Source organism: Ptychodera flava, unplaced genomic scaffold, assembly GCF_041260155.1.
Source record: "Ptychodera flava strain L36383 unplaced genomic scaffold, AS_Pfla_20210202 Scaffold_40__1_contigs__length_1388640_pilon, whole genome shotgun sequence".
NCBI lineage: Eukaryota > Metazoa > Hemichordata > Enteropneusta > Ptychoderidae > Ptychodera > Ptychodera flava.
This window is the reverse complement of record NW_027248362.1, coordinates 54499-82412: the sequence shown is the minus strand read 5'-3', so window position 1 is coordinate 82412 and position 27914 is coordinate 54499. Positions and strand designations below refer to the sequence as shown.

Sequence of the window (27914 nt, the reverse complement as noted above, 5' to 3'; positions counted from 1 at the left end):
TAGGTGTACTCTCACATAAGGCAGAGTAAATGAACCACAAACATCAGCATCTGACATAATTCTGTATTTGAAAATCAACACATTTTATTTGTAAATACCTGCTTCATGTCTTCCTTGCAGAAACATGCATCTAAAATGGTTATAATTTATCAAAAAATAATTCACAATATTTAAAATACATTTTAGGGAACAACATATTACATGGCCATTCACATGAACAGTCATGTGGCCAGTTATATTGACAATATGGCTGCTATAAAATTTTGCTGGGTTATAGTAAAAAAATTATATTTCTTCCAGTTTCATTAACAGAATATAGCTGTTAATAGAACATATTTACATATGAATCATTTGTTTTCAATAAATAAACATTTCATTTCATTAAAAAAAACAAACCATAAAAAGTAAATGACATCAACAAGCTTCTGGAAACTGTAAACAATCAGCGCGATGCTTCTGTGATCAGCTTGACCTTTTAGGGTCGAGGTCATGGGTCACGACATTTGCTTCCGGATTTTGGCCGTACTCGGACGTGCGGGGGCGCAATCACATTCAGGCCAGGTCGAAATACATCTATCTTAGGCTGCGTTCACAAATAACGATTAGGGGGGGGGGCTGGAGGAATCTCGATTGAAATCTCATTTTTTTTCAGATCCCCCCCCTAAGTACCCTAAAAAATTTTCAAATGCCCCCCCTCTATATGGTCAAAATTTTTCAAGTCCCCCCCCAACTATCACAGGCCCGCATATTTGTAAAGGATGTGAGCGCAGAAAAAATAACATGTATTGCGCCGTTCTGTTCACAGGTGTTCAACACTACCTGTATTAGCACTTTGTATAGTCATATTCCCAAGGCAAGTTCTTTAAATGCATCAGTGAATTTTTTAGATTTATTGGTCTAAAAGCCAACTTGAGTTAATCAAACTCTGGCCAGGTCAATTGCTCCTGTTGAAGAGCACACAAAATACAGTCATGGGAGAGTAGGAAAATTGTAAAATTCTGGCTAATTACCGTATTGCACAGTGACCTACCAAAAAATTGTTTCAAAACTACAAGACCTATATGAATAAGATGCTACTCAAAATTGACAATACCGGAAGATTAAAATATTCCATCAAATAAATATTTTAATCTCTGAAATTTTGGGTGTGATAATTGCAAATTTGGTTAAAAAATAAATAATTCCATTTGGTCATATATTTTTTCTTTTAGTCTTTACTATTCAAAGTTTTACTTCTGTATCACTTTATAATAAGAGTGTGAAAATTTAGAAAATCAAGCATGGTGACCCCATCTTTTTTCGTTAATATTTGATTATTCTCATATGCCAGAATTCACACATTTCTATGTTTTCTTCCATGTGTTGCTCTCTGGCCTGATCTTGTGTACAAGTGAGTTTCACTGTCATGAGTGTCATTTGACCAAAACTCTTCTTCAACTACCATGTACATCAGAGTCAGAGCTGTCTCTGTCACTGTTCAGGTATGCAGTGACAGTGACACTGCAGTAGCAGGATAGTATCTGATAGTGACACTACCCGTAGGCAGTAGCTGTATTAACTTTGATAATGTTGGCAATATTTTTGTTCAGTTTTACAACTGCGTTCTTGTTCTACTCCCTACAGCATGTTGAATTGTCCAGTATTCAGCTCGCTATCACAGCCTATGTATGTGTACCATGCATTTGCATCACTGACAACTGACTGTCAGTCTGGAATCCAATTAACTTATCACCAAATACATATTTATATTTATATATACAGGCTTTGTCGACAAACTAAATATTGTGTGTTTGAGATGCTGTAGGGAGACAGCAAGAAACTGTAGTTGTTATATTGCATGAAATATTTGCATAGAAATATTGCAGAAATCATTAACAGTTGCAGCTTCTGCCCTGTTACAAGGCTCAGTTTGTTTTTAACGACAAATCACACGTTTAGATTTTTTCGAGATAAAAGTCATGAAATGTGACAAAATGGTTCTAGATTTTGTTAAATTATTACTAACATTACAACATTTTGATAACAAAAAAAATGGTATTCATTTTTCATTGAATAACCTACAAAAACTTGGAATTGGAAAATGTAAAACTCAAAAGGGACCCAAAAATTTTCAAGTCCCCCCCTACAGGTAGAGCAAAATTTTCAAGTCCCCCCCCTCCACTACCCCCAAAATTTTCGAATCCCCCCCCTGAATTCCTCCAGCCCCCCCTAACCGTTTTTTGTGAACGCAGCCTTAGTCGCGCTGCGTGCCGATGCTGAAATTACGGGATTTTTAGGGACAAAAACGAAGCAAATACGCCGATTTAACAGTGCGGAATATTTCCCGCACTAAAGGTATATGGTAATTCAAAATGGCGCCGGATATATCCGGCGTACAAGGTAGTCAAGGGGTTAAGGACAATATGCACTAGTACTTATAAGTACCTATAAGGCCAAAACAAAAAAGAAATGTTTCTGGTCAGGTCTTTCTTTAAAAAATGGTGCGGTGACGCGCATTTTTTTTTTTTTTTTTTTGCCTCAAGGGAGGGAGGAGGGTCAGTTTTTAGCTCCGCTGTCAGCGACGCGGAGCTTATCAAATAGGTTGATTTTCCGTCGTCGTCCGTCGTCGTCGTCCGTCGTCCGTCGTCGTCCGTCAACAATTGCCTTCTCCTCTGAAACCGCAAGTCCAATTGCTGTGAAATTTTGTATGCAGTTCACTTGAGGTTACCTCACTTCAGTTTATTTAAATTGTGGTGAAATTTGCATATTTGTATTTTTTGGGCATTTTTTGGTATTTTTGGTAAAAAAATCTTCTCTGAAACCGCTTGTCCGATTGCTTTGAAATTTGATATCCAGTTTGCTTAGGATGACTTCAGTCAGATTTGTTCAAATTGTGGTGAAATTTGCATATTTGTATTGTTAAGGCAATTTTTGTCATTTTTGGTAAAAAAATCTTTAAAATTTTCTTCTTCAAAACTACCGGTCAGATAGCTTTAAAATTTGGTACTTAGGTCCCTAGGGATGATCTATTTCAGATTTGTTCAAATTGTGCAGAAATATGCAAATTTGCATTTTTAAGGCAATTTTTGCCATTTTTGGTCAAAAAATTTATTTCTCAAAAAGCACTGGTCTGATAGTTTTGAAATTTGGTATACAGGTTTCTATCGATGACCTAAGTAATATGTATTGAATTTCTGATGAAATCTGTAATTTTGTATTTTTGGGGCAACTTTTGCCATTTTTGGTCAAAAAATGTGTATTTCCAAAACTACTCATCTGATAGCTTTGAAATTTGGTATACAGGTTCCTACAGATCAACTTAATGATATTTGTTGAAATTATGATGAAATATACAATTTTGTATTTTTTGGGGCAATTTTTGCCATTTTTGGTCAAAAAATGTGTATTTCCAAAACCACTCATGTGATAGCTTTGTAATTTGGTGTACAGGTTTCTACAGATGAGCTAAGTAATATCTATTGAATTCCTGATGAACTAAATGATATTTGTTGAAATAATGATGAAATCTGCAATTTTGAATTTTTGGGGCAATTTTCCCCATTTTTGGTCAAAAAATGCGTTTCTCAAAAAGTACTTGTCTAACAGCTTTGAAATTTGGTTTACAGGTTTCTATAGATGAACTTAATTTGATCTTTTGAAATTATGATGAAATCTGCAATTTTTATTTTTGGGGGCAATTGTTGCCATTTTTGGTAAAAAAATTTATTCTCAAAAATTACTCATCAGATAGCTTTGTTTGACATGTTCTTAGGGATGATCCTATGTGATACATTCAAAGTATGATGAAATCTTCAATTGTGTATTTATGCAGCTTATTTTAGCCATTTTTTCTGGCCACTGCATTGAGCTATTAAAGATCTCCACCTTCATCAACATGTGTCAAAAATAGTTATTCTCTACATAAACACAGCGGAGCTATATCGGCCGCTAGGTCGCTTGTATAGTTTTATCAATATAGTCACATATATACTGTTCATGCAGTCACTGATCATTCCCCCCAAAGAATTTTGTCTTTCTCTTCAGCCATTTTGGTTTGGTGTCAGCCACGGCCGCCGGCCACAAACAGAAAAAAAAGGGTTACGCGCTGTTGTTCAAGTGACGCGCGCGCTGACCAGAAACATTTCTTTTTTTTTTTGGCCTAAGCCATGCAAGTTTTAGAAGTTTACGTTCAGCGGTTTCTGAGATCAAGAGTGACAAAAAAGTGACGGAAGAACAAGAAGATGAGGAAGAAGAAGAATATTGAACTCCAATAAAACCAATAGGGGCCCAAGCCACAAGGCTTGGGCCCCTCAAAATGACCAAAGTTACAGCTAATGGATCTTTAGTTGTTGAATCTGCAAATGAAATGGGTACAGATTTTTCGAGAAATATGAAGGTCAATTCAGAACCATATTGCAATTTTAACTCGGCATGACTTCTAAACATTCAAGATCTCATTTCATGTATAATAGACAAAGTAGACTTATATTTAATTCCCATTCAGGATCAAATTATTAGCCATTTATAACACTTTGAGCAGTCAAGAACAACCAATGACTGCGCACATCATCAGCATCATGGTTGGATGTTGATTGATGGAAGACATGCTGTCTTACCAACTTAAACTATTCATAGAAAATGACAACTACATAAATTAGAAAACATTCAGTGTTTGCCTGCATGGTTGCAGTTCTATCAAAAACTAGAGGTCCTAGCTGTTAAAGACCATCTGATTGATCTCCAACACAGCTTGGGCAAGCTTTTATAGGTTTGTATTATATAAGGTTGTGCCAAGCTGCCAAGGACTATCTCAGAGGTTTTCGACCAATCTGTGGCTAACTTTTGTAGGGTTGTGTGTTCTCAATCCTGACATGGCTATCAGTCTTCGGACTGAGTGCGATTCCTATTATCACAATATTGCAAAGCATGCTGGGAAATTCCTGCTTTAACGACGTGGTGTCATGGCAGCTCAGAATCAAGCGTACATGTGTAAAATATAGTTTTATATTTCTCGATGTTTGGAGAGCCGATAATAAGTTTTGTTAACACTGTGAAGATCACTTGAATATATCAATAAAAAAATTAAAGAAACGAATTTGAAGGGTCTCGCTACAAATGAAAAACATTGAGTTACCTTTGACCCCTCAATTTAAGCATTCCTGAGGCATATAAGACTTTGATTTTTTGTGCATTTTCATTCAAATAAGCTTTTGGCAAGAAATACCCATCTTTACACTGTAAACCACCAGAACTACATGGAGAACAGCCAGCGGCACCTTTATGTAAATAAAGGTTCTGAAATGCAAGTTTTATTTTGGGGATTTTGCGACAAATTGCCATCATTTTGCCATGTCGCACATTGAAAAATCCTGGCAGACAAATCATGATTAGGGTTACTTTACATCATTTATCATTTGTAAAACAGAATGATTCTCCCAGAACATCTCATCTGTAAATTTTGTTAAAATTGCCAAGGTTTTCTGAACATACACTATTTTGGGTGAAAATACACTGACATGTTTGATTTTTGTGCATTTTCATCCAATCAGTAAAAACTACTCCAACTCAGATTTCTGAGTTTATTTATATCTTGTTTATTCACATTCACACGAACTCCATCTTTGTATAAGTATAACAAATAAAAAATATACAGTCGCATGAAATAGAGTGAAAAATGGATGTTTTTGAGATTTTCTAAGTCACACTCTATCGCACAGAGATTGCCATTTTATGACATTCAAACAGGATGACAACATCATTGATCAATGAATGAGTAGAAATGCATACTCTTGACACGCCGACATATATATATTTAGATATTTTTGACAGCGAGCTTTAAGATTGCCAGTTAAATTTGAGCAAAGGCTCGGGGCAAATGACATAGTAATACTGTTGAGCATATCACGTGCACTTAATGAAAGTGTCTGACTGGCGCATACAAAAGGTCAAATGACATCATTCATGAAAAGGTCACATTTGCCTGAGATCACTCGGTGTGTGAGCGGCCCTAGATCCGCTGTTTGCATTGCATGCTGCACGTGTGCGAAGTTTCACAAAACATTTACAGCGATTGTGATCTTACAAATATCAACTTATTCTTTGACATAACCAATTTGCATGCTGAAATCTTTGCAGGAGTTTCATTTTTCACCATGATGAAAATTCTGTTTATATGGGATTTTGTTTTTACAAGAGTCTGAGAGAAATCTGCTCCGTCACCACTGTTTGTTCGTGCAGTATTATTTCATGTTGTACATGATGATGTTGCTAATCTTGTGGCTTAGCATCACATAGTGAGCGGCTGAGGTACTAACAGTCTTGGCGACAGCTGCTAACATCGTTGTTTTGATCGTCGATCAAAGGCCCAGGATGGGTGTGTGAGGCCGAAAATTTTGTATGTTAATACCATAAGAATACTGAGGTTTGACCTTCGGCCTCGTACTTCGATCCTGGGCCTTGATCGACTATCCAGGCAACGTTGCAAGAACATGTGGTGTTGGCTAGCCTGCAACTCAAATATTTCCCAATCGTTCTCAGCCACTATTGTAGCAACTGAACGCATGCCTGTGTCACTTAGAAACTTTGTGGATATCCAAAAGATCTCAGAGTCTGCCATTTTGAATATATAATGAGTGAAAATAGACACAGCCACTTTTCGCCCTCAGTCTGAAGACTGTATAGCTTTTATAAGTTGTACTTGCCCTGCCAAAGACCATAGGGTTTTACCCTGCCAAAAACAATAAGCCAGCAACAGCCCTGCAATCCTCTGAGTACCCAAAGTATTCTCAATGCCTGGAATCTGAAAATACTATTTTAAAACGAATATTCTGATTAGCTTTATAAGGCGCAAGATTAAACATTGTTTCATATATTACGTAGGTACAGATATAGGGATGCCTGGACAAACCCATGACAAACACAAAAAGAAAGGAAATAAGTCAATCCCTATATCCAATTATTATCAACGGAATCAATTCACTGCATGCGAATTGGTTTAATTCAGATCAAATCTCCTTCATATATAAGACAACCAAGGTGTATGATTCAGAAACATAAAGCACATTGACGATGAGTCGAAGCCGGATTTTTTCTTTACGAAACATGTTTATGATAAAATTCTTTATTTGAATCTGCCATTGTTTACAGGCTTGAATACAAATACCAGAGACTGGTTCAGTCAAGCTCTGGCAAGGATGGCGAATTACCAACAGTCGATAGCTGTGCTGTTGATGAAGGAGATGAGGATGATATTATATTCAATGATGGCAAACAGAAGTCTGGTGGATTCTTCAGTAAATTTAGATCTAAGGTTAGTATTCATTGCAAAACAGATAGGTGCACAAATGACTATTATTGTTGACCATATAAGGAACTTGATAGATTTCTAATAATGAGAAATCAACAAACCTATACTATAGCGCAAGATGTTATACAGCCTTACCCTAGTTAATATATTAAATCATATTGATGGCCTTGTATTGGCCTGTTTATAAGTCTGAATATTGGGTCCAAACATAAGTTTTAATGTTTTTGTATGGCCTTTACCTAGGTAAAATTTTATCTGAATTTTGTAGTCATGTTGCCAAAGGGCAACCACATTAGGAAGCATCAGAAACAGTCATTGGATTTCCAAAGTATGTATCTATCTTCCCAAACTTCAGGTAAACACTAAGCATTCAGACAAATAGACATAGATGGATGAAGACGAGTTGACTTTAACATTCAGAATTGAGGCTATTATGTATTTTCACAAATATCACCTTTTATTCCTCTGTCAAAGACACCAAGATGTGGCAATGGGTTGGTTGACCGTGGCATCCATCATCTGTTGTCTGTAATTCAAATTCAAATTACTTTATTGTCCATTAACGAAATACGCACAAATGGAAAATTTTCTTTAGGCACCACAAAGCTCCTGACTTACAATAAAAAACACACACATATAAACAATCTTGAGGAAAAAATCGATAAATTACGTATTAAATTCTGAGTTTAAAACTGCCACAGCTGAAGGTACAGAAGACTTTTTGTACAAGTTTTTACGCGCAAAAGGTACCTTAAGTCGTCGACCCGACTGGAGGATTTTGAATTCTATGCTGAGTGGATGTGTTTGATCCCGGTGGATCTGAATGGCTTTCCTCTTCAACATGGTAATATATTACTGAAAGTTGCGTTTTCATACCAACAATCTTTCCTGCCAGATTGACAACTTGTGTTAATCTCATTTTGTCCTTAACTGAGAGGTTCCTGTACCAGGATACATTATTAAACATTAAGATGCTCTCAACAAGCGAACGATACACAGTTAGTAAAATATTCTTCCTGACTCTCCATCAACTTTGCACTTCTGATCAGAAATCTCTGCTCAGAAAATTTGCATTATCAGGACGACCAGATTTTGCTTTGTTCATATGATGAGCACATTTGCACATGAGAATGTTCTTGGCTGATTTTTTTCTGATTTGTCAAACAGTATTTTCCACATACTACAAGGCAGACAGCTTTCAGATTTGGTGTATAGCTTCTTAAGAATGCCCAAAAAGAAAGTCAAGTATTTTTTATAACAATGAAAATGTAAAGTCATCATCACAAGGTAGACAAATTCCCAAAATTCTTCATCATTAAGTTTACAGTGTATTTCATATTAGAAGATGATTATGTGTTAATCTGTCTGCATTTCAATGCAACTGTTCCAAGTCTTCCTCCTTTTTAGCTCACATTTGGTAATACCAATGTGAGGTTATCATATAAGCTGAAGTCGGTGGCGTCTGTATGTATGTGTGTATGTATGTACGTATGTACAGTATATCCGTCAACTTCAAAAACTCACGAACTGCAGCTCTTTTTAGCGCGATATTTGGTCTGTGGATGCATCCTTTACTGTAGATTGGATTTTGTTCAAATGAAGTTTGCAGCGCCAAAATTATGCAAAAGAGCTTTAAAAATGTGAAAATGGTCAAAAATCAATAACTCAAGAACTGCTGGTTTGATTGCTTTGAAATTTAGTATGAAGTACCTTAGGTAGACCTTACACAGTTTTATGTATATTGTGAAGATATCTTGAACTTTGTATTTTTGCTGAATTTTTTGGTTATTTTCCTCATTTTAAGTAAAAATTCTTCTTCTCTGAAACCGCCAGCCCAGTTTCTCTCAAATCTAAATTGGATGTTTGCAAGGGTGTTACCCTTCTAATTTGTTAAAATTAAGACAAAATTGGAAAAATTACTGTTTTAAGGCAATTTTTGTCATTTTTGGTCAAAAAATCGTTAAAAAATATGTCTTTTTAAAGCCCCTGGACAGACAGCTTTAATATTTGGTGTACAGATGTGCAGGGATGACAATAGTTAGATATGTGGAAGTTGTCCTGAAATGTACAAATTTATATTTTTAATACAATTTTGTCATTTTTGGTCAAGAAAACCTGTTCTCAAAATTACTTGTCTGATAGCTTTTTAATTTGGTACAAAAGTCCCGAGGGATGTTATTAGATAAAGTTTCTGCTCAAAGTGTTGGGAAACCCCCAAATTTTCATATTTTAGGTAATTTTCTCAGTTTGTGACCTTAAATGACCTACACCAACCCAGGATATGTTGTGAGACAGTCTCAAAGGCTGTGAACATAATTTTGTCATATTTGGTTTTGATTTGTAGTAAAATTTGATCCAGTAAACAAAGCTGGGGTAAATTTTTTCATTGTGGATCAATTTATACATTTCCATGTAAGACATACAAGAACTGATGAGAAATTTGGATCCAGGATAATTCCAGATGTTGTAATCACCCCCCACAAAGGAAGGCATTTCACTATCTGTAACTATTTAAGTGCTGTTTACATTAGAATGATAGCACTCATGGCATTAATTAAAAAATCCCCAAGGTTGTAAATACATTTCCTGCCATCTGGCCTTATGTAAACATGACCAACAAAGGGATGGAACATTTGATATTCAGGAGGGGGTAGGGTCTAGAAGATTGATGAGGTAGCATTACTTTTTACCAGATCCCTGGTACATTTTTTCCCACTCGTTCTTTCCCCACTCTTCCAACCTTTTCTTCTTGTCAAGCCTTCTCTGGCTAATTTTTTTGTTGACATTTGCTTATGTATGTAGGATCTGCTTGTCCTATTGCTATAGAAGTTGATCTGCATGTTCCTAAAGATGACCTCCAGTACCTAAGTTGGAGACCTTATTTGCGTTTGTCATTCTTGTTTTCTGGTTTAAATATTTCTTGAATGGACCAATTCAAACCGAATGTGAGCACACTGTCCTTGACGGGTTTTTTTCTGTTTGTTTACAAAATGGTGAAATTGCTGTACAACAAAATAGGTTCACTGAAAGCAAAAAGTTCACACAATTGAATAGACAAATTGGCCAATCTACCCTGACACAATGGCGTCAGGGTAGAATCTATTAATACTCATTAGTATATCACAGTACAGCAGCAACTCATGAAGATTAACAACACTACATGGAGACTACCAGTAACAGCATGATGTGGAGATTCACAGCACATGCACATTCACAGCACTACTCGAGACTTACAATATTGCATGGAGACTCACAGCGCTACATAGAGACTAACAACATTATGCGGAGCTTCACAGCATTACATGGAGATTCACAGCATTACATTGAGACTTACAGCATTACATTGAGATTCACAGCATTACATTGAGATTCACAACATTACATTGAGACTTACAGCATTACATGGAGACTTACAGCATTACATTGAGACTTACAGCATTTCATTGAGATTCACAGCATTACATTGAGATTCACAACATTACATTGAGACTTACAGCATTACATTGAGATTCACAGCATTACATTGAGATTCACAACATTACATTGAGACTTACAGCATAACGTGGAGACTTACAGCATTACATTGAGATTCACAGCATTACATTGAGATTCACAACATTACATGGAGACTTACAGCATTACATGGAGACTTACAGCATTACATTGAGATTCACAGTACTGGATTGGTTTGCATCATACCTAAAAGGAAGGACTCAGAGTGTAATGGTGAATGATATCGCTTCTGAACCACATTAACTTTTATATGGAGTCCCACAAGGCAGTGTCTTAGGGCCATTATTCTTTACACTTTATTGTGCTCCCCTTGAGAACATACTGAAAAAACACTCGATAAGATTCATGCTGTATGCTGATGACACACAAGTTTATTTAACCTGTAAGCAGGCTGATCATTCAAAATTACAGATTGAAACCTGTGTGGATGAGATCCGTGAATGGATGGCCGTTAATAAGCTTGTTAGAAATGACAATAAGACAAAATTAATTCATTTTCATTCGAAATTCAAACCTCATACACCTCTACCTGGACTACATGTCGAACAGACCTAATTACACCTTCATCCGTTGTCAGAAACCTTGGGTTATATGTTGACTGTGTTGTTTTCGCTCATAATCAAGTTATGCAAGTTTGCAAGTCAGCCTCGTTTGTTAGTCCCCACGGACACCGTCCGGGGGGACTTATAGGTTTTGTCATGTCCGTCCGTCCGTCCGTGCGTGTGCGTGCGTCCATGCGTCCATCCATCCGTTCACGCAGATATCTCAGAGATGCCTGGAGCAATTTCATTCAAACTTGGTACAAGGATTACTTCATATGTCATACAGATGCACGTCGATTTGTTTTCTGAGACAATCCAATATGGCCGCCAGGCGGCCATATTGTAATGATTTTTTCATGTACAGAGCCATAACTCAGGCATATCTCATTCAATTTTATTCAAACTTGGTACAAGAACATTGACCTATGTCATACATATGCACGTCGATTTGTTTTGTGATATAATTCAATATGGCCACCAGGCGGCCATTTTATTACGATTTTTTCATGTACAGAGCAATAACTCAGGCAAGTTTCAACTGATTTCATTAGCTCCGCTGTCAGTGACGCGGAGCTTATCAAATAGGTTGATTATCCGTCGTCGTCGTCGTCCGGCGTCCGTCGTCGTCCGTCAACAATTGCCTTCTCCTCTGAAACCACAAGTCCAATTGCTTTGAAATTTTATATGCAGTTCACTTGGGGTGACCTTACTTCAGTTTGTTCAAATCATGGTGAAATTTGCATATTTGTATTTTTGGGGCATTTTTTGGTGTTTTTGGTAAAAAATCTTCTACTCTGAAACCACTTGTCCGAATGCTTTGAAATTTGATATGCAGTTTGCTTAGGGTGACTTAAATAAGATTTGTTAAAATGGTGGTGAAATTTGCATATTTGTATTTTTAAGGCAATTTTTGTCATTTTTGGTAAAAAAATCTTTAAAAATCTTCTTCTTCAAAACTACTGGTCAGATAGCTTTGATATTTGGTACATATGTCCCTAGGGATAATCTATTTCAGATTTGTTCAAATTGTGCAGAAATATGCAAATTTGCATTTTTAAGGCAATTTTTGCCATTTTTGGTCAAAAAATGTATTTCTCAAAAAGTACTGGTCTGATAGTTTTGAAATTTGGTATACAGGTTTCTATAGATGAACTAAGTAATATGTATTGAATTTCTGATGAAATCTGTAATTTTGTATTTTTGGGGCAATTTTTGCCATTTTTGGTCAAAAAATGTGTATTTCCAAAACTACTCATCTGATAGCTTTGAAATTTGGTATACGGGTTTCAACAGATGAACTAAATGATATTTAGGGAAATAATGATGAAATCTGCAATTTTGTAATTTTGGGGCAATTTTTGCCATTTTTGGTCAAAAAATGTGTTTCTCAAAAAGTATTTTGGGGCAATTTTTGCCATTTTTGGTCAAAAAATGTGTTTCTCAAAAAGTACTGGTCTGATAGCTTTGAAATTTGGTATACAGGTTTCTATACCGGTATATGAACTAAGTGTGATATTTTGAAATTATGATGAAATCTGCAATTTTTATTTTTTGGGGCAATTGTTGCCATTTTTGGTCAGAATATTTTATTCTCAAAAAACTACTCATCAGATAGCTTTGGTTGACATGTTCTTAGGGATGATCGGATGTGATATATTCAAAGTATGATGAAATCTTCAATTTTGTATTTTTGCAGCTTATTTTAGCCACATTTTTCTGGCCACTGCATTGAGTTATCAAAGATTTCCACCTTCTTCATCAACATGTGTCAGAAATAGTTATTCTCTACATAAACACAGCGGAGCTATATCGGCCGCTAGGTCGCTTGTTCAAACTTGGTACAAGGACATTGAACAATGTCATAGATAAGCTTATCAATTTGTTTTGTGATATGATCCAATATGGATGCTGTGCGGTCATTTTGTTACGATTTTTAGCTCCCATAGCCATATGTATATATGGCAATGGAAGCTATTCTTATAGGCTAGGGAAATGTCTGTATGTCTGTATGTCTGTATGTCTGTGTGTCTGTATGTCTGTATGTCTGTATGTCTGTATGTCTGTCCGTCAACATCAAAAACTCCAAAACCGCTGTACATTTCATCTTGATATTTGGTGTGTACATGGATGATGGGCTGTAGATGAGATTTTGTTCAAATGAAGTTGTCATTGCCAAAAATATGCAAATTAAGTGAAAAAATGTAGAAACAGTCAAAATTGAAAAACTCAATAATCACTGAGCAGATTACATGAAAAATTAGCATGTAAGTACTTTGGGCTGACATGAAATGATTGTGCACATCTTGGGTCAGTATCTTGGACTTGCTATTTTTCATGAATTTTTTTGTAATTTTCTCCCAATTTTGGTCAAAAAATCTCCCGCTCTGAACCACAAGTCCGATTGATTTGAAACTTGGTATGGAAGTGCATAGGAGTGACCTTCCCAAATTTGGGCAAATCGTGGTGAATTTGCATATTTTTAGTTTACACATCCATAGACTCCCATGTATAAGGCAGATCTCCATAGACTCCCATGTATAAGGCCACGAAAAATAAAATTTAGTTTCTCATCGTATTCATATTGCAAAAAGGATGCAGTGACACAATTTTTAGTCCCCACGGATGAAGTCCAGTGAGCTTATAGATTGGGTCATGTCAGTCTGTTCGTCCATCCGTGAGTCCATCCGTTCACGCAGATATCTCGGATATTTTGACAAAATGTCATGTGACCTTGATGACCTTTGATCTCAAATATACATATTTGTCCATAACTCAGTAACCACAAGTGCTACCACCCTTCTTGTATGGTATGATGGGACACCTTATGACGCCACATATTGTACCTCATTTATTATGCACATATCTAATTTTGAGCGAGCCAATAGAGCTAGAGGTCTAATCTTTGGTATGTAGGGATAACTTAGCAAAACAATTTTTTTGACAAAATGTCACGTGACCTCGGTGACCTTTGACCTCAAATATACATATTTGTCCATAACTCAGTAACCACAAGTGCTACACCCTTCATATTTGGTATGATTGGACACCTTATGACACCACATACTGTACCTCAATAATTATGCACATATCTCATTCTGAGCAAGCCAATAGAGCTGGATGTCTGATTTTTGGTATATAGGGATAACTATAGGAGAGAAAAGTTTTTGACCAAATGTCATGTGACCTCGATGACCTTTTACCTAAAATATATGTTTATGTCAATAAATAAGTAACCACAAGTGCTATGTCCTTTGTATTTAGTAGGTGGGAGACCTTATGACAACACACGCTTTACCTCATTAATTATGTACATATCTAATTCTGGGCAAGCGAATAGAGCTAGAGATCTGATTTTTTGGCATACAGGGATTAATTAGCAATATAATTTTTTTTTTCAAAATGTCATGTGACCTCGATGACCTTTGACCTTGATTATACATATATATGCATATCTCAGTAACCACAAGTTCTATACCCTCCAATTTTGATAGGATATTAGACCTTAAGATGTCACATCTTGTACCTCATTTATAATGCGCATATGTATTTCTTGGCTGGCCAATACTGCTAGAGGTCTGATCTTTTTTCCCGATTTAGAACCATAACTTAGACATGCCTCATGTGTTTCAAATTGGAACAACGACATAGACCTATGTGCCCATAGATCTCAACATATACACTCCAGTGATACTTTTAATGACCACATTTTCCTGCCCCATCAAGACTAATACTCCTATTACAAGTGGGGACTATGTCATTGTAAATGACTTGTTGAGTTAATGGTTGTATCACAGTATTCAATATATCTAATTCTGTATTTTTTCCATTTTATATTCTGAATAAATACATTAAACATATTTCACTGTCTCCAGTACATTACATTTAAGTATTTTCACTTCATGCACTTTATCCCTTTCATACATGTTCAAATATCTGACCAGAGAACAAACACTAAATAGTCCAGGATGGGAGCTACAGTGTCATTGACGCTATTTTTTAAATATTTCTTGAATGGACCAATTCAAATTGAATGTGATTTTTGGTATATAGGGATAACTTAGCAATACAATTTTTTTGACAAAATGTCACGTGACCTCGGTGACCTTTGACCTCAAATATACATATTTGTCCATAACTCAGTAACCACAAGTGCTACACCCTTCATGTTTGGTATGATTGGACACCTTATGACGCCACATACTGTACCTCAATAATTATGCGCATATCTAATTTTGAGCGAGCCAATAGAGCTAGAGGTCTGATTTTTGGTATATAGGGATAACTTAGCAAAACAATTTTTTTGACAAAATGTCACGTGACCTCGGTGACCTTTGACCTCAAATATACATATTTGTCCATAACTCAGTAACCACAAGTGCTACAGCCTTCATGTATGGTATGATGGGACACCTTATGACGCCACATATTGTACCTCATTTATTATGCGCATATCTAATTTTGAGCGAGCCAATAGAGCTAGAGGTCTGATTTTTGGTATATAGGGATAACTTAACAATACAATTTTTTTGACAAAATGTCACGTGACCTCGGTGACCTTTGACCTCAAATATACATATTTGTCCATAACTCAGTAACCACAAGTGCTACAGCCTTCATGTATGGTATGATGGGACACCTTATGACGCCACATATTGTACCTCATTAATTATGCACATATCTAATTTTGAGCGAGCCAATAGAGCTAGAGGTCTGATTTTTGGTATATAGGGATAACTTAGCAAAACAATTTTTTTGACAAAATGTCACGTGACCTCGGTGACCTTTGACCTCAAATATACATATTTTTCCATAACTCGGTAACCACAAGTGCTACACCCTTCATGTTTGGTATGATTGGACACCTTATGACGCCACATACTGTACCTCAATAATTATGCGCATATCTCATTCTGAGCGAGCCAATAGAGCTGGATGTCTGATTTTTGGTATATAGGGATAACTATAGGAGAGAAATTTTTTGACCAAATGTCATGTAACCTCGATGACCTTTTACCTAAAATATATGTTTATGTCAATAATAAGTAACCACAAGTGCTATGTCCTTTGTATTTAGTAGGATGGGAGACCTTATGACAACACACGCTTTACCTCATTAATTATGTACACATCTAATTCTGGGCAAGCGAATAGAGCTAGAGATCTGATTTTTTGGCATATAGGGATTAATTAGCAATATAATTTTTTTTTTCAAAATGTCATGTGACCTCGATGACCTTTGACCTTGATTATACATATATATGCATATTTCAGTAACCACAAGTTCTATACCCTCCAATTTTGATAGGATATTAGACCTTAAGATGTCACATCTTGTACCTCATTTATAATGCGCATATGTATTTCTTGGCTGGCCAATACTGCTAGAGGTCTGATCTTTTTCCCGATTTAGAACCATAACTTAGACATGCCTCATGTGTTTCAAATTGGGAACAACAACATAGACCTATGTGCCCATAGATCTCAACATATACACTCCAGTGATACTTCTTAATGACCACATTTTCCTGCCCCATCAAGACTAATACTCCTATTACAAGTGGGGACTATGTCATTGTAAATGACTTGTTGAGTTAATGGTTGTATCACAGTATTCGATATATCTAATTCTGTATTTTTTCCATTTTATATTCTGAATAATTACATTAAACATATTTCACTGTCTTCAGTACATTTCATTTAAGTATTTTCACTTCATGCACTTTATCCCTTTCACACATGTTCAAATATCTGACCAGAGAACAAACACTAAATAGTCCGGGATGGGAGCTACAGTGTCATTGACGCTATTTTTTCGTGTACAGAGCCACAATTCAGGCATATCTCAACTGATTTCATTCAAAGTTGGTACAAGGACATTGACCTATGTCATACATATATGCATATTGATTTGTTTTGTGATACGATCCAATATGGCCGCCATGTGGCCATTTTTTTACGATTTTCCATGTCCTGAACCATAACTCACACATCCACAAGCAAATTTATTCAAAGTTGGTACCAGGACATTGACTTATGTTATACATATGTACATCGATTTGTTTCTCGATATGGTCTGATAGGCCACATGGTGGCAATTTTGTTATGGTTTTTTTTCATGCCGAGAGCCATAACTCTGGCAAGTCTCAACTGATTTTATTCAAAGTTTGTACCTGGACATTGACTTATGTCATACATATACGTGTTGATTTTTAGCTCCGCTGTCAGCGACGCGGAGCTTATCAAATAGGTTGATTTTCCGTCTTCGTCCGTCGTCCATCGTCGTCCATCGTCCGTCAACAATTGCCTTCTGCTCTAAAACCACAAGTCCAATTGCGTTGAAATTTTATATGCAGTTCACTTGGGGGGACCTCACTTAAGTTTGTTCAAATTGTGGTGATATTTGCATATTTGTATTTTTGGGGCATTTTTTGGTGTTTTTGGTAAAAAAATCTTCTCTGAAACCGCTTGTCCGATTGCTTTGAAATTTGATATGCAGTTTACTTAGGGTGACTTCAGTCAGATTTGTTCAAATCGTGGTGAAATTTGCATATTTGTATTTTTAAGGCAATTTTTGTCATTTTTGGTAAAAAAATCTTTAAAAATCTTCTTCTTCTTCAAAACTACAAGTCAGATAGCTTTGATATTTGGTACATATGTCCCTAGGGATGATCTATTTCAGATTTGTTCAAATTGTGCAGAAATATGCAAATTTGCATTTTTAAGACAATTTTTGCCATTTTTGGTCAAAAAATGTTTTTTTTCAAAAAGTACTGGTCTGATAGTTTTGAAATTTGGTATACAGGTTTCTATAGATGAACTTAGTAATATATATTGAATTTCTGATGAAATCTGTAATTTTGTATTTTTGGGGCAATTTTTGCCATTTTTGGTCAAAAAATGTGTATTTCCAGCTCATCTGATAGCTTTGAAATTTGGTATGCAGGTTCCTACAGATGAACTTAATGATATTTATTGAAATTATGATGAAATCTGTAATTTTGTAATTTTTGGGGCAATTTTTGCCATTTTTGGTCAAAAAGTGTGTTTCTCAAAAAGTACTGTTCTGATAGCTTTGAAATTTGGTATACAGGTTTCTACAGATTGTTACGTGCAGAGAAAACGAACAAAAGGGTGAACTCAGCAGTTTACGTTTAAACAAAATTTATTACGAAAACAAAACTAATTGCTAAGTCAGGGACAGAGTACAAGCTTTAAAAGTGTACAGACTACTTATCTCAGCTGGGACGGCAAAGCTCCAGTCTCAGAGTTGTAACAGTCAGTCGGATGAATGAACAGTCCTTTGGCTTGCAGGCTTGAAGCTGCACAAAGTCCACAGTATAAATCCAGCGTTGACAGTGAAGGTCTTGAAAAGTCTTGAGAATGACTACTGCTGGAGTTTAGTAACACACAAGAGACACGATCCCAAAAGTCTGACTGGAAGCTGCGTGAAGCTGTGCACGTCCCTTTTATAAAGGCATATAAGAACAATCTAGAACTTTTATTGACATGCTAATTACTGTTCTAAAATTATCTCCCTTACACAACTAATCAACTTTCCAGAACATTCCAAACATGACTAATTGAATTCAAGGTTGTGAGGTCATCAAGGGCAGTGACCTTGAGAATGTTCTAGACTAATTGAACTCAGGTCATGATGAGTGTGGGGGGAATGACCTACATAACACACCCCCCTCTTCAAAAAAAGAAAATTTTTCAAAGAAAAATCTTTCTTTTACAAATGAATCTTGAAAAGGATTTAAGTACTCAAATTTTGTTTTACTCTAAAGTAAAGTTTCTTGAAAGTGAACAACAATAAAATTCTTGAAAGTGACAACAATAACTCTAAATACGAGAGAGACAGTCTGCAATTAAATTGTCTCTGCCTTTGATATGTCTAATGTCAAGATTAAACTCCTGTAACATTAAACTCCATCTTAGCAATCTCTGATTTTTGCCTTTAAATTTCTGCAGAAAAACAAGAGGGTTGTGATCAATATAAACCACTATTGGCTGATTTGAAGAAGTAACATAAACTTCAAAATGCTGTAAAGCTAATATCAAAGATAAACACTCTTTTTCAATTGTAGAGTAGTTTCTCTGGGATTTGTTAAATTTGCGTGAAAAATAGCAAACAGGATGATCTACACCATGACTATCCTCTTGCAATAAAACAGCACCAGCAGCCGTATCACTAGCATCCACAGCTAATTTGAATGGCAAAGTGAAATCTGGTGCAGACAACACTGGAGCACTTTGCAGTATGGCTTTAAGTGTATCAAATGCCTGTTGGCATTGCTCTGACCAAACAAACTTTACTTTCTTTTTAAGTAAGTTAGTCAAAGGCTCAGTAATTGTGGAGAAATTTGGACAGAATTTTCTGTAGTAACCAGCCATACCGAGAAAGCGCATCAGTTGTCGTTTGCAGTTTGGTATGGGAAAACTTGAAATGGCACTGATTTTGGCATCAACAGGTTTTACCTCACCCTGTCCTACAGTATGTCCGAGGTAAGTTACCCTTGCCCAACCAAACTCAGATTTGGCAAGGTTGACAGTCAACATTGCTTTACTCAGTCTCTCAAAGAACTTCCGCATGAGCTTGATGTGTTCCTCCCAGGTGTCACTATACAGGACGACGTCGTCAACGTAAGCTGCACACCCGTCTAGCCCGGATATGACGTCGTTGATCATCCGTTGGAACGTTGCCGGAGAGTTCTTCATTCCAAATGGCATCACCTGTACTGGAACAATCCGTCTGGTGTAACAAAGGCGGATATTTCACGAGCACGATCCGTCAGAGGGACTTGCCAAAATCCCTTCAGTAGGTCAAATTTCGTCACATACTTGGCTTTTCCCACTCGGTCGATGCAGTCATCAATCCTCGGGATTGGGAAAGTGTCTGTCTTTGTTAAAGTGTTGACCTTCCTAAAGTCCGTGCACATACGATAACTGTGGTCTGATTTGGGAACAAGTATGCACGGCGAACTCCAGTTACTTTTACTGGGTTCAATAAAGTCATTGTCCAGCAGGTATTTGACTTCTTCCTGGAGATATTTCGCTTTTGTTGGATTCAGTCTGTATGGATGTGTTTTACAGGCTTACTGTCCCCAACATCAACGTCGTGATAGATGACGTTTGTCCTCGTTGGAACATCTTGAAACAGGTGTTTATATTCGTGGAGCAGTTCTTTCACCTGTTGTTGTTGTTCTGGCTGGAGGTGTGCCAACTTTGTAGACTCCAGCTTCTCCAGGATTTCTGAGTTCTGAAGCTTGACCGAGCCCAGCTTTGAGTTTAGAGTATTTTCACTCAAGTCAGTTTCAGTATCACTATCTTCATAATGGTTTGAACTGACTGCACTGACAGGCTGAGTTATAGTAGGATTATCCCTATCCAAATATGGCTTAAGCATATTTATGTGACATAGCTGTTTTGTTTTCGCCTGTCAGGTGTTATTATGATGTAATTTAAATCACTCAATTTCTTATCAATTAGATATGGCCCAAAGTAACGAGCATGGAGTGGTTTGCCAGGAATTGGAAAGTAGAACAGAACTTTTTGACCTGGTTCAAACTTCCGTTTTGAGGTGCTTTTATCATATTTGGTTTTCATTGACTGCTGAGATGACTCAAGATTTTCTCTGGCTAATTCACATGCTTTAGAGAGTTTTCGTACGAAAATCTGACACATATTGCAAAATATTCAGACAATCATCATCGTCTGATAGGAATTTCTCTTTAACGAGCTTAAGTGGGCCACGGACTGTATGTCAAATACAAGCTCAAATGGGCTAAAACCAAGAGACTCCTGAATTGACTCTCTAACAGCAAAGAGCAAAAAATGAATTCCTTCATCCCACTGCTTCTCTGTGTCAAAACAGTAGGTCCTAATCATGTTTTTCAAAGTTTGATGAAATCGCTCAAGAGCACCCTGACTTTCTGGATGATAGGCGGATGACCTATACTGTTTAATGCCTAGCTGATCCATTACTTGTTGAAAAATACCAGACATAAAGTTGGAGCCTTGATCGGACTGGACACATTTAGGGAGGCCAAATAAAGTGAAAATTTGACTAAAGCTCTCACTATAGTCTTTGTCTTTATGTTTCTCAGTGGTATGGCTTCTGGGAACCGAGTTGATGTACACATAATTGTCAGCATGTACTCATTTCCTGATCTTGTTTTTGGTAGGGGCCCAACACAGTCTATTAGTATCCTACTAAATGGTTCTTGAAATGCAGGAATTGGCTGTAAAGGGGCCTTTGGAATGGTCTGATTTGGCTTTCCTACCATTTGACATGTGTGACAAGTTTTACAGAAATGTGCTACATCCTGCCTGAGATTAGGCCAATAAAGTGACTGAGAATTTTATGATAAGTTTTCCTGACTCCTAAGTGACCAGCCCAGGGGGTTTCATGGGCCAGGCGCATATTTCAGCACGGTAGGCTTTGGAACCACAATTTGATGTTTTATAGCCCAATCGTCATCAACCAAAACATCTGGAGGTCTCCATTTACGCATGAGAATACCAGATTTTGTATAATAGGAAACAGAGCTATCTGAAGTTTTACCTTCATCATCTACCCTGTCAAACAAAGACAAAATATCTGGGTCTTTGTGTTGTTCTGCAATGAGATTTGATCTAGAAAATGTCTGACTTTGGTCAGCAGAAGTTTTACTGGAAGTTTCAAATCCACGAGGGATAACGGAATGATCCGTGTCAAACACCTGACTGAGAAAGGTGTCATTTAAGTCAACATCTGTGACATTATTTTGAGAGTATTTTGATTCTCGGAAGTTTTCTTTGACATGGCTCGAGTAATTGCACATGAAGGAAATAAATCGGGTATCTCTTGTTCAATTGGCTCTGGATCCTGATCTAAACTAGGATTATCAGTCACAAGTGGATTAGTAATGACCTTGTCCCCAGCAAGGTCGTTTCCAAGAAGAAGGTGAATCCCTTCAAAAGGCAAAAAGGCCTAATACCTAAAGCCACAGGTCCAGAAACAAAGTCCGAAGACAAATAGACATTATGGAGAGGAACAGGAATGTAGTCATTACAATCTACCCCCTTAATAAGAACTTTAGAACCTGAAAATGACTTTTCAGAAAACGGCAGGGTATCTGCCAACAAAAGAGACTGGGAAGCCCCGGTATCTCTTAAATTTTTGACAGGGGTAGCGGAAGAAAAATCACTAGAAAGTGATATAAAACCATTATGAATAAATGGTTCGAAAATACCCATAATGCTATCTTGAGAAGAATTGACCTTGACCTCATTAATTGGGGATAGAGGGGTTTAACCTCAGAAAATGTGTTGCACACATTATTAGACTCTAATTGAGTTGATGAAGAAATAAAGCCGGTTGGCTTAGATCCACTTTGACCACTTTGACCTTCACGTTTTCTTTTCAATTTGAAACAATCTGACATTAAATGGCCGTCTTTCTTACAATAATTACAAGAAAGTGTACCGAACTGTTTGTCAGAAGGAGATTGAGACTTGGGATCTGATGATGTGGGAGTGTTACTTGAACTCTGTGAACTGTTGTCATTTGATTTCCTACTGTCCTTTGAAAATTCTTGGATGAAAAGGAGGAGTTAAATTTACCTGCATTGTTTCTGTATGAAAAGGACTGGGATGGTTTGCTGAGAAATGAAGATTTGTGGTCAATGAATAATCATCGGCCAAACGTGCAGCAACCTCTAATGTATCTGCCTTTTGTTCATTGATAAACGTCTTGATGTCACTCCGATGCACCTTTAAATTCCTCAATCAAAACAAGTTGTCGTAATTTGTCATAATTCTGACTGACCTTTTCCGAAGAACACCAACGATCAAACAGTTGTTCTTTTGTTCGAGCAAATTCAACATAAGTTTGATCCTTCACCTTCTCACAATCCCTAAATTTCTGACGATAAGCTTCAGGCACCAACTCATAGCCCTTGAGAATTAATTCCTTCACAGAATCATAATTTGAAGCCTGCTCTACTGACAACTGAATGTAAATTTCTCTGGCTTTACCCACCAAAGCACTCTGCAAAAGCATAGACCAGGACTCCTTAGGCCATTCAGACTCTGAGCAATTTTCTCAAAATGAAGGAAATATTTATCACATCCTTTTCTTGGAAAGGGGGAACTAACCTGAAATGCTTAGTGATGTCAAACTTGTCTGAAGGGAAGAATTTTCCTGACTGTCCAAGCTCTAAACGTTTATTTCTAACTGCAGTCGGTGTTCTGCTAATTCTCTTTCCTTTTCTTTTTCCTCTCTTTCTTTCTCCCTTTGTCTTTCTTCCATTTGCAATTCTTTTTCTTTCATTTCCAATTCCCTCTCTTTCTGTCTTTCTTCCATTTCTAACTGCATTTGTATTTTTCTTTTTCTAATGCCTGTCTCTCCTTTTCCATTTGTAATTCTTTTTCTTTCATTTGTAATTCTTTTTCTTTTTCTAATGCCAATTTTTTTAGCTCGAAATCTGCCTGTATTTCCAATTCTAATTTTTTGAGTTCAAAGGAAGACTCAGGCTCATAATCTTTTAAGGCAGACTCCTCAAAATGGCCAGAATTAACTAAATGTTTTGCAATCTTGAACTGTATTTCTCGCTTGCGCATAGATCTTTTGACATCTACTTTAAGGAATTGGCCAGTGCTATGAGGTTGTCTTTTCTGAGGGAATTAAATGTGTCCTGATCAAGGTCATCCATAAATTCGTCTGGCTTGAATTCCGCCATGATTGAATTTCGCTGAGTTCACAGTATACAGTAGTTTTGAAAAGGTAGGCAAAATGTTGTCAAACGGCTCAAAATATTCGTATCCCGGACAAGCCCCCAATTTGTTACGTGCAGAGAAAACGAACAAAAGGGTGAACTCAGCAGTTTACGTTTAAACAAAATTTATTACGAAAACAAAACTAATTGCTAAGTCAGGGATAGAGTACAAGCTTTAAAAGTGTACAGACTACTTATCTCAGCTGGGACGGCAAAGCTCCAGTCTCAGAGTTGTAACAGTCAGTCGGATGAATGAACAGTCCTTTGGCTTGCAGGCTTGAAGCTGCACAAAGTCCACAGTATAAATCCAGCGTTGACAGTGAAGGTCTTGAAAAGTCTTGAGAATGACTACTGCTGGAGTTTAGTAACACACAAGAGACACGATCCCAAAAGTCTGACTGGAAGCTGTGCACGTCCCTTTTATAAAGGCATATAAGAACAATCTAGAACTTTTATTGACATGCTAATTACTGTTCTAAAATTATCTCCCTTACACAACTAATCAACTTTCCAGAACATTCCAAACATGACTAATTGAATTCAAGGTTGTGAGGTCATCAAGGGCAGTGACCTTGAGAATGTTCTAGACTAATTGAACTCAGGTCATGATGAGTGTGGGGGGAATGACCTACATAACAAGATGAGCTAAGTAATATATTGAATTTCTGATGAAATCTGTAATTTTGTATTTTTGGGGCAATGTTGCCATTTTTGGTCAGAAAATTTCATTCTCAAAAAACTACTCATCAGATAGCTTTGGTTGACATGTTCTTAGGGATGATCCGATGTGATATATTCAAAGTATGATGAAATTGTGTATTTTTAGTCCCCACGGACACCGTCCGGGGGGACTTATAGGTTTGGTCATGTCCGTGCGTCCGTCTGTGCATCTGTGTGTGCGTGCGTCCACGCAGATATCTCAGAGACACCTTTAGCGATTTCGTTCAAACTTGGTACAAGGATAGTACCCTACCTCATACAGATGCATGTCGATTTGTTTCACAATGCAATTAAATTTGGCCGTGTTAGAGGACTTTTTAGTTTTCACCTCCATAGACTCCCATGTATAAGGCAGTCCATAGACTCCCATGTATAAGGCAGTCCATAGACTCCCATGTATAAGGCAGTTCATAGACTCACATGTATAAGGCAGTCTATAGACTCCCATGTTTAAGGCCTAGAAAAATAAAAATTTAGTTTCTCATCGTATTCATATTGCAAAAGGATGCAGTGACAGTTTTTAGTCCCCACTGATAAAGTCCAGGGGGCTTATAGATTGGGTCATGTCCATCCGTGAGTCCATCTGTGAGTCCATCCGTTCACGCAGATATCTCAGACATTTTGACAAAATGTCACGTGACCTTGGTGACCTTTGACCTCGAATATACATATTTGTCCATAACTCAGTAACCACAAGTGCTAAACCTTTCATATATGGTATGATGGGACACCCTATGACACCACATATTGTACCTCATTAATTATGTGCATATCTAATTTTGAGCGAGCCAATAGAGCTAGAGGTCTGATTTTTGGAAAATATGGATAACTTAGCAATACAATTTTTTCGACAAAGTGTCACGTGACCTTGGTGACCTTTGACCTCAAATAACATATTTGTCCATAACTCAGTAACCACAAGTGCTACACTCTTCATATTTGGTATGATGGGATATGACGCAACATATTGTACCTCATTAATTATGTCCATATCTAATTTTGAGCGAGCCAATAGAGCTAGAGGTCTGATTTTTGGTATATATGGATAACTTAGCAATACAATTTTTTGGACAAAATGTCACATGACCTCAATGACCTTTGATCTCAAATATACATATTTGTGCATAACTCAGTAACCACAAGTGCTACACCCTTCACATATGGTATGATGGGACACCTTATGACGCCACATATTGTATTTCATTAATTATGTGCATATCTAATTTTGAGCGAGCCAATAGAGCTAGATGTCTGATTTTTAGCTCCACTGTCAGTGACGCGGAGCTTATCAAATAGGTTGATTTTCCGTCGTCGTCCGTCGTCCGTCGTTGTCGTCCGTCAACAATTGCCTTCTCCTCTGAAACTGCAAGTCCAATTGCTTTGAAATTTTATATGCAGTTCACTTGGGGTGACCACACTTAAGTTTGTTCAAATCGTGGTGAAATTTGCATATTTGTATTTTTGGGGCAATTTTTGGTGTTTTTGGTAAAAAAATCTTCTTCTCTGAAACCGCTTGTCGGATTGCTTTGAAATTTGACATGCAGTTTTCTTAGGGTGACTTCAGTCAGATTTGTTCAAATCGTGGTGAAATTTGCATATTTGTATTTTTAAGGCAATTTTTGTCATTTTTGGTAAACAAATCTTTAAAAATCTTCTCTTCAAAACTACAGTCAGATAGTAGCTTTGATATTTGGTACATATGTCCCTAGGGATGATCTATTTCAGATTTGTTCAAATTGTGCAGAAATATGCAAATTTGCATTTTTAAAACAATTTTTGCCATTTTTGGTCAAAAAATGTATTTCTCAAAAAGTACTGGTCTAATAGTTTTGAAATTTGGTATACAGGTTTCTATAGATGGACTTAGTAATACATATTGAATTTCTGATGAAATCTGAAATTTTGTATTTTTGGGGGAATTTTTGCTATTTTTGGTCAAAAAATGTGTATTTCCAAAACTATTTATCTGATAGCTTTGAAATTTGGTATACAGGTTTCTATAGATGAGTTAAGTAATATATAACGAATTTCTGATGAAATCTGTAATTTTGTATTTTGGGGGCAATTTTTGCCCATTTTTGGTCAAAACGTGTATTTCCAAAACTACTCATCCGATAGCTTTGAAATTTGGTATAGAGGTTTCTATAGATGAACTAAATGATATTTATTAAAAAATAATGATGAAATCTGCAATTTGAATTTTTGGGGCAATTTTTCCCATTTTTGGTCAAAAAATGTGTTTTCTCAAAAAAGTACTGGTCTAACAGCTTTGAAATTTGGTATACAGGTTTCTATAGATGAAGTTATGAACTAAATTTGATCTCTTGAAATTATGATGAAATCTGCAATTTCATTTTTTGGGGCAATTGTTGCCATTTTTGGTCAGAAAATTTTATTCTCAAAAAACTACTCATCAGATAGCTTTGGTTGACATGTTCTTTAGGGATGATCCGATGTGATATATTCAAAGTATGATGAAATCTTCAATTGTGTATTTTTGCAGCTTATTTTAGCCACTTTTTTTTGGCCTCTGCATTGAGCTTTCAAAGATTTCCACCTTCTTCATCAACATGTGTAAAAAATAGTTATTCTTTACATAAACACAGCGGAGCTATATCGGCCGCTAGGTCGCTTGTTCGTATATAGGGATAATTATCAAGACAATTTTTTTTTACAAAATGTCACGTGACCTCGGTGACCTTTGACCTCAAATATACATATTTGTCCATAACTCAGGAACCACAAGTGCTACACCCTTCATATTTGGTATGATGGGACACCTTATGACACCACATATTGTATGTCATTAATTATGTGCATATATTATTTTGAGCGAGCCAATAGAGCTAGATGTCTGATTTTTCGTATATAGGGATAACTTATCAAGACAATTTTTTTTTTACAAAATATCACGTGACCTCGGTGACCTTCGTCCTCAAATATACATATTTGTCCATAACTCAGGAAACACAAGTGCTACACCCTTCATATTTGGTATGATGGGACACCTTATGAGGCCACATATTGTATGTCATTAATTATGTGCATATCTAATTTTTAGCGAGCCAATAGAGCTAGATGTATGATTTTTGGTAT

General features: G+C 36.6%; 1 protein-coding gene across 4 annotated transcripts in view; it reads left to right on the top strand.

The window, feature by feature from the left end:
- The window catches only part of LOC139127975 (endosome/lysosome-associated apoptosis and autophagy regulator family member 2-like), a 236864-nt gene that overhangs the window by 199330 nt on the left and 9620 nt on the right, over positions 1-27914 (top strand). For all 4 annotated transcript variants that reach the window (XM_070693825.1, XM_070693826.1, XM_070693823.1 and 1 more), the window contains one exon: positions 7126-7288. In XM_070693825.1, the coding sequence (XP_070549926.1) occupies positions 7126-7288 (163 nt within the window). The remainder of the gene's footprint in view (positions 1-7125; positions 7289-27914) is intronic.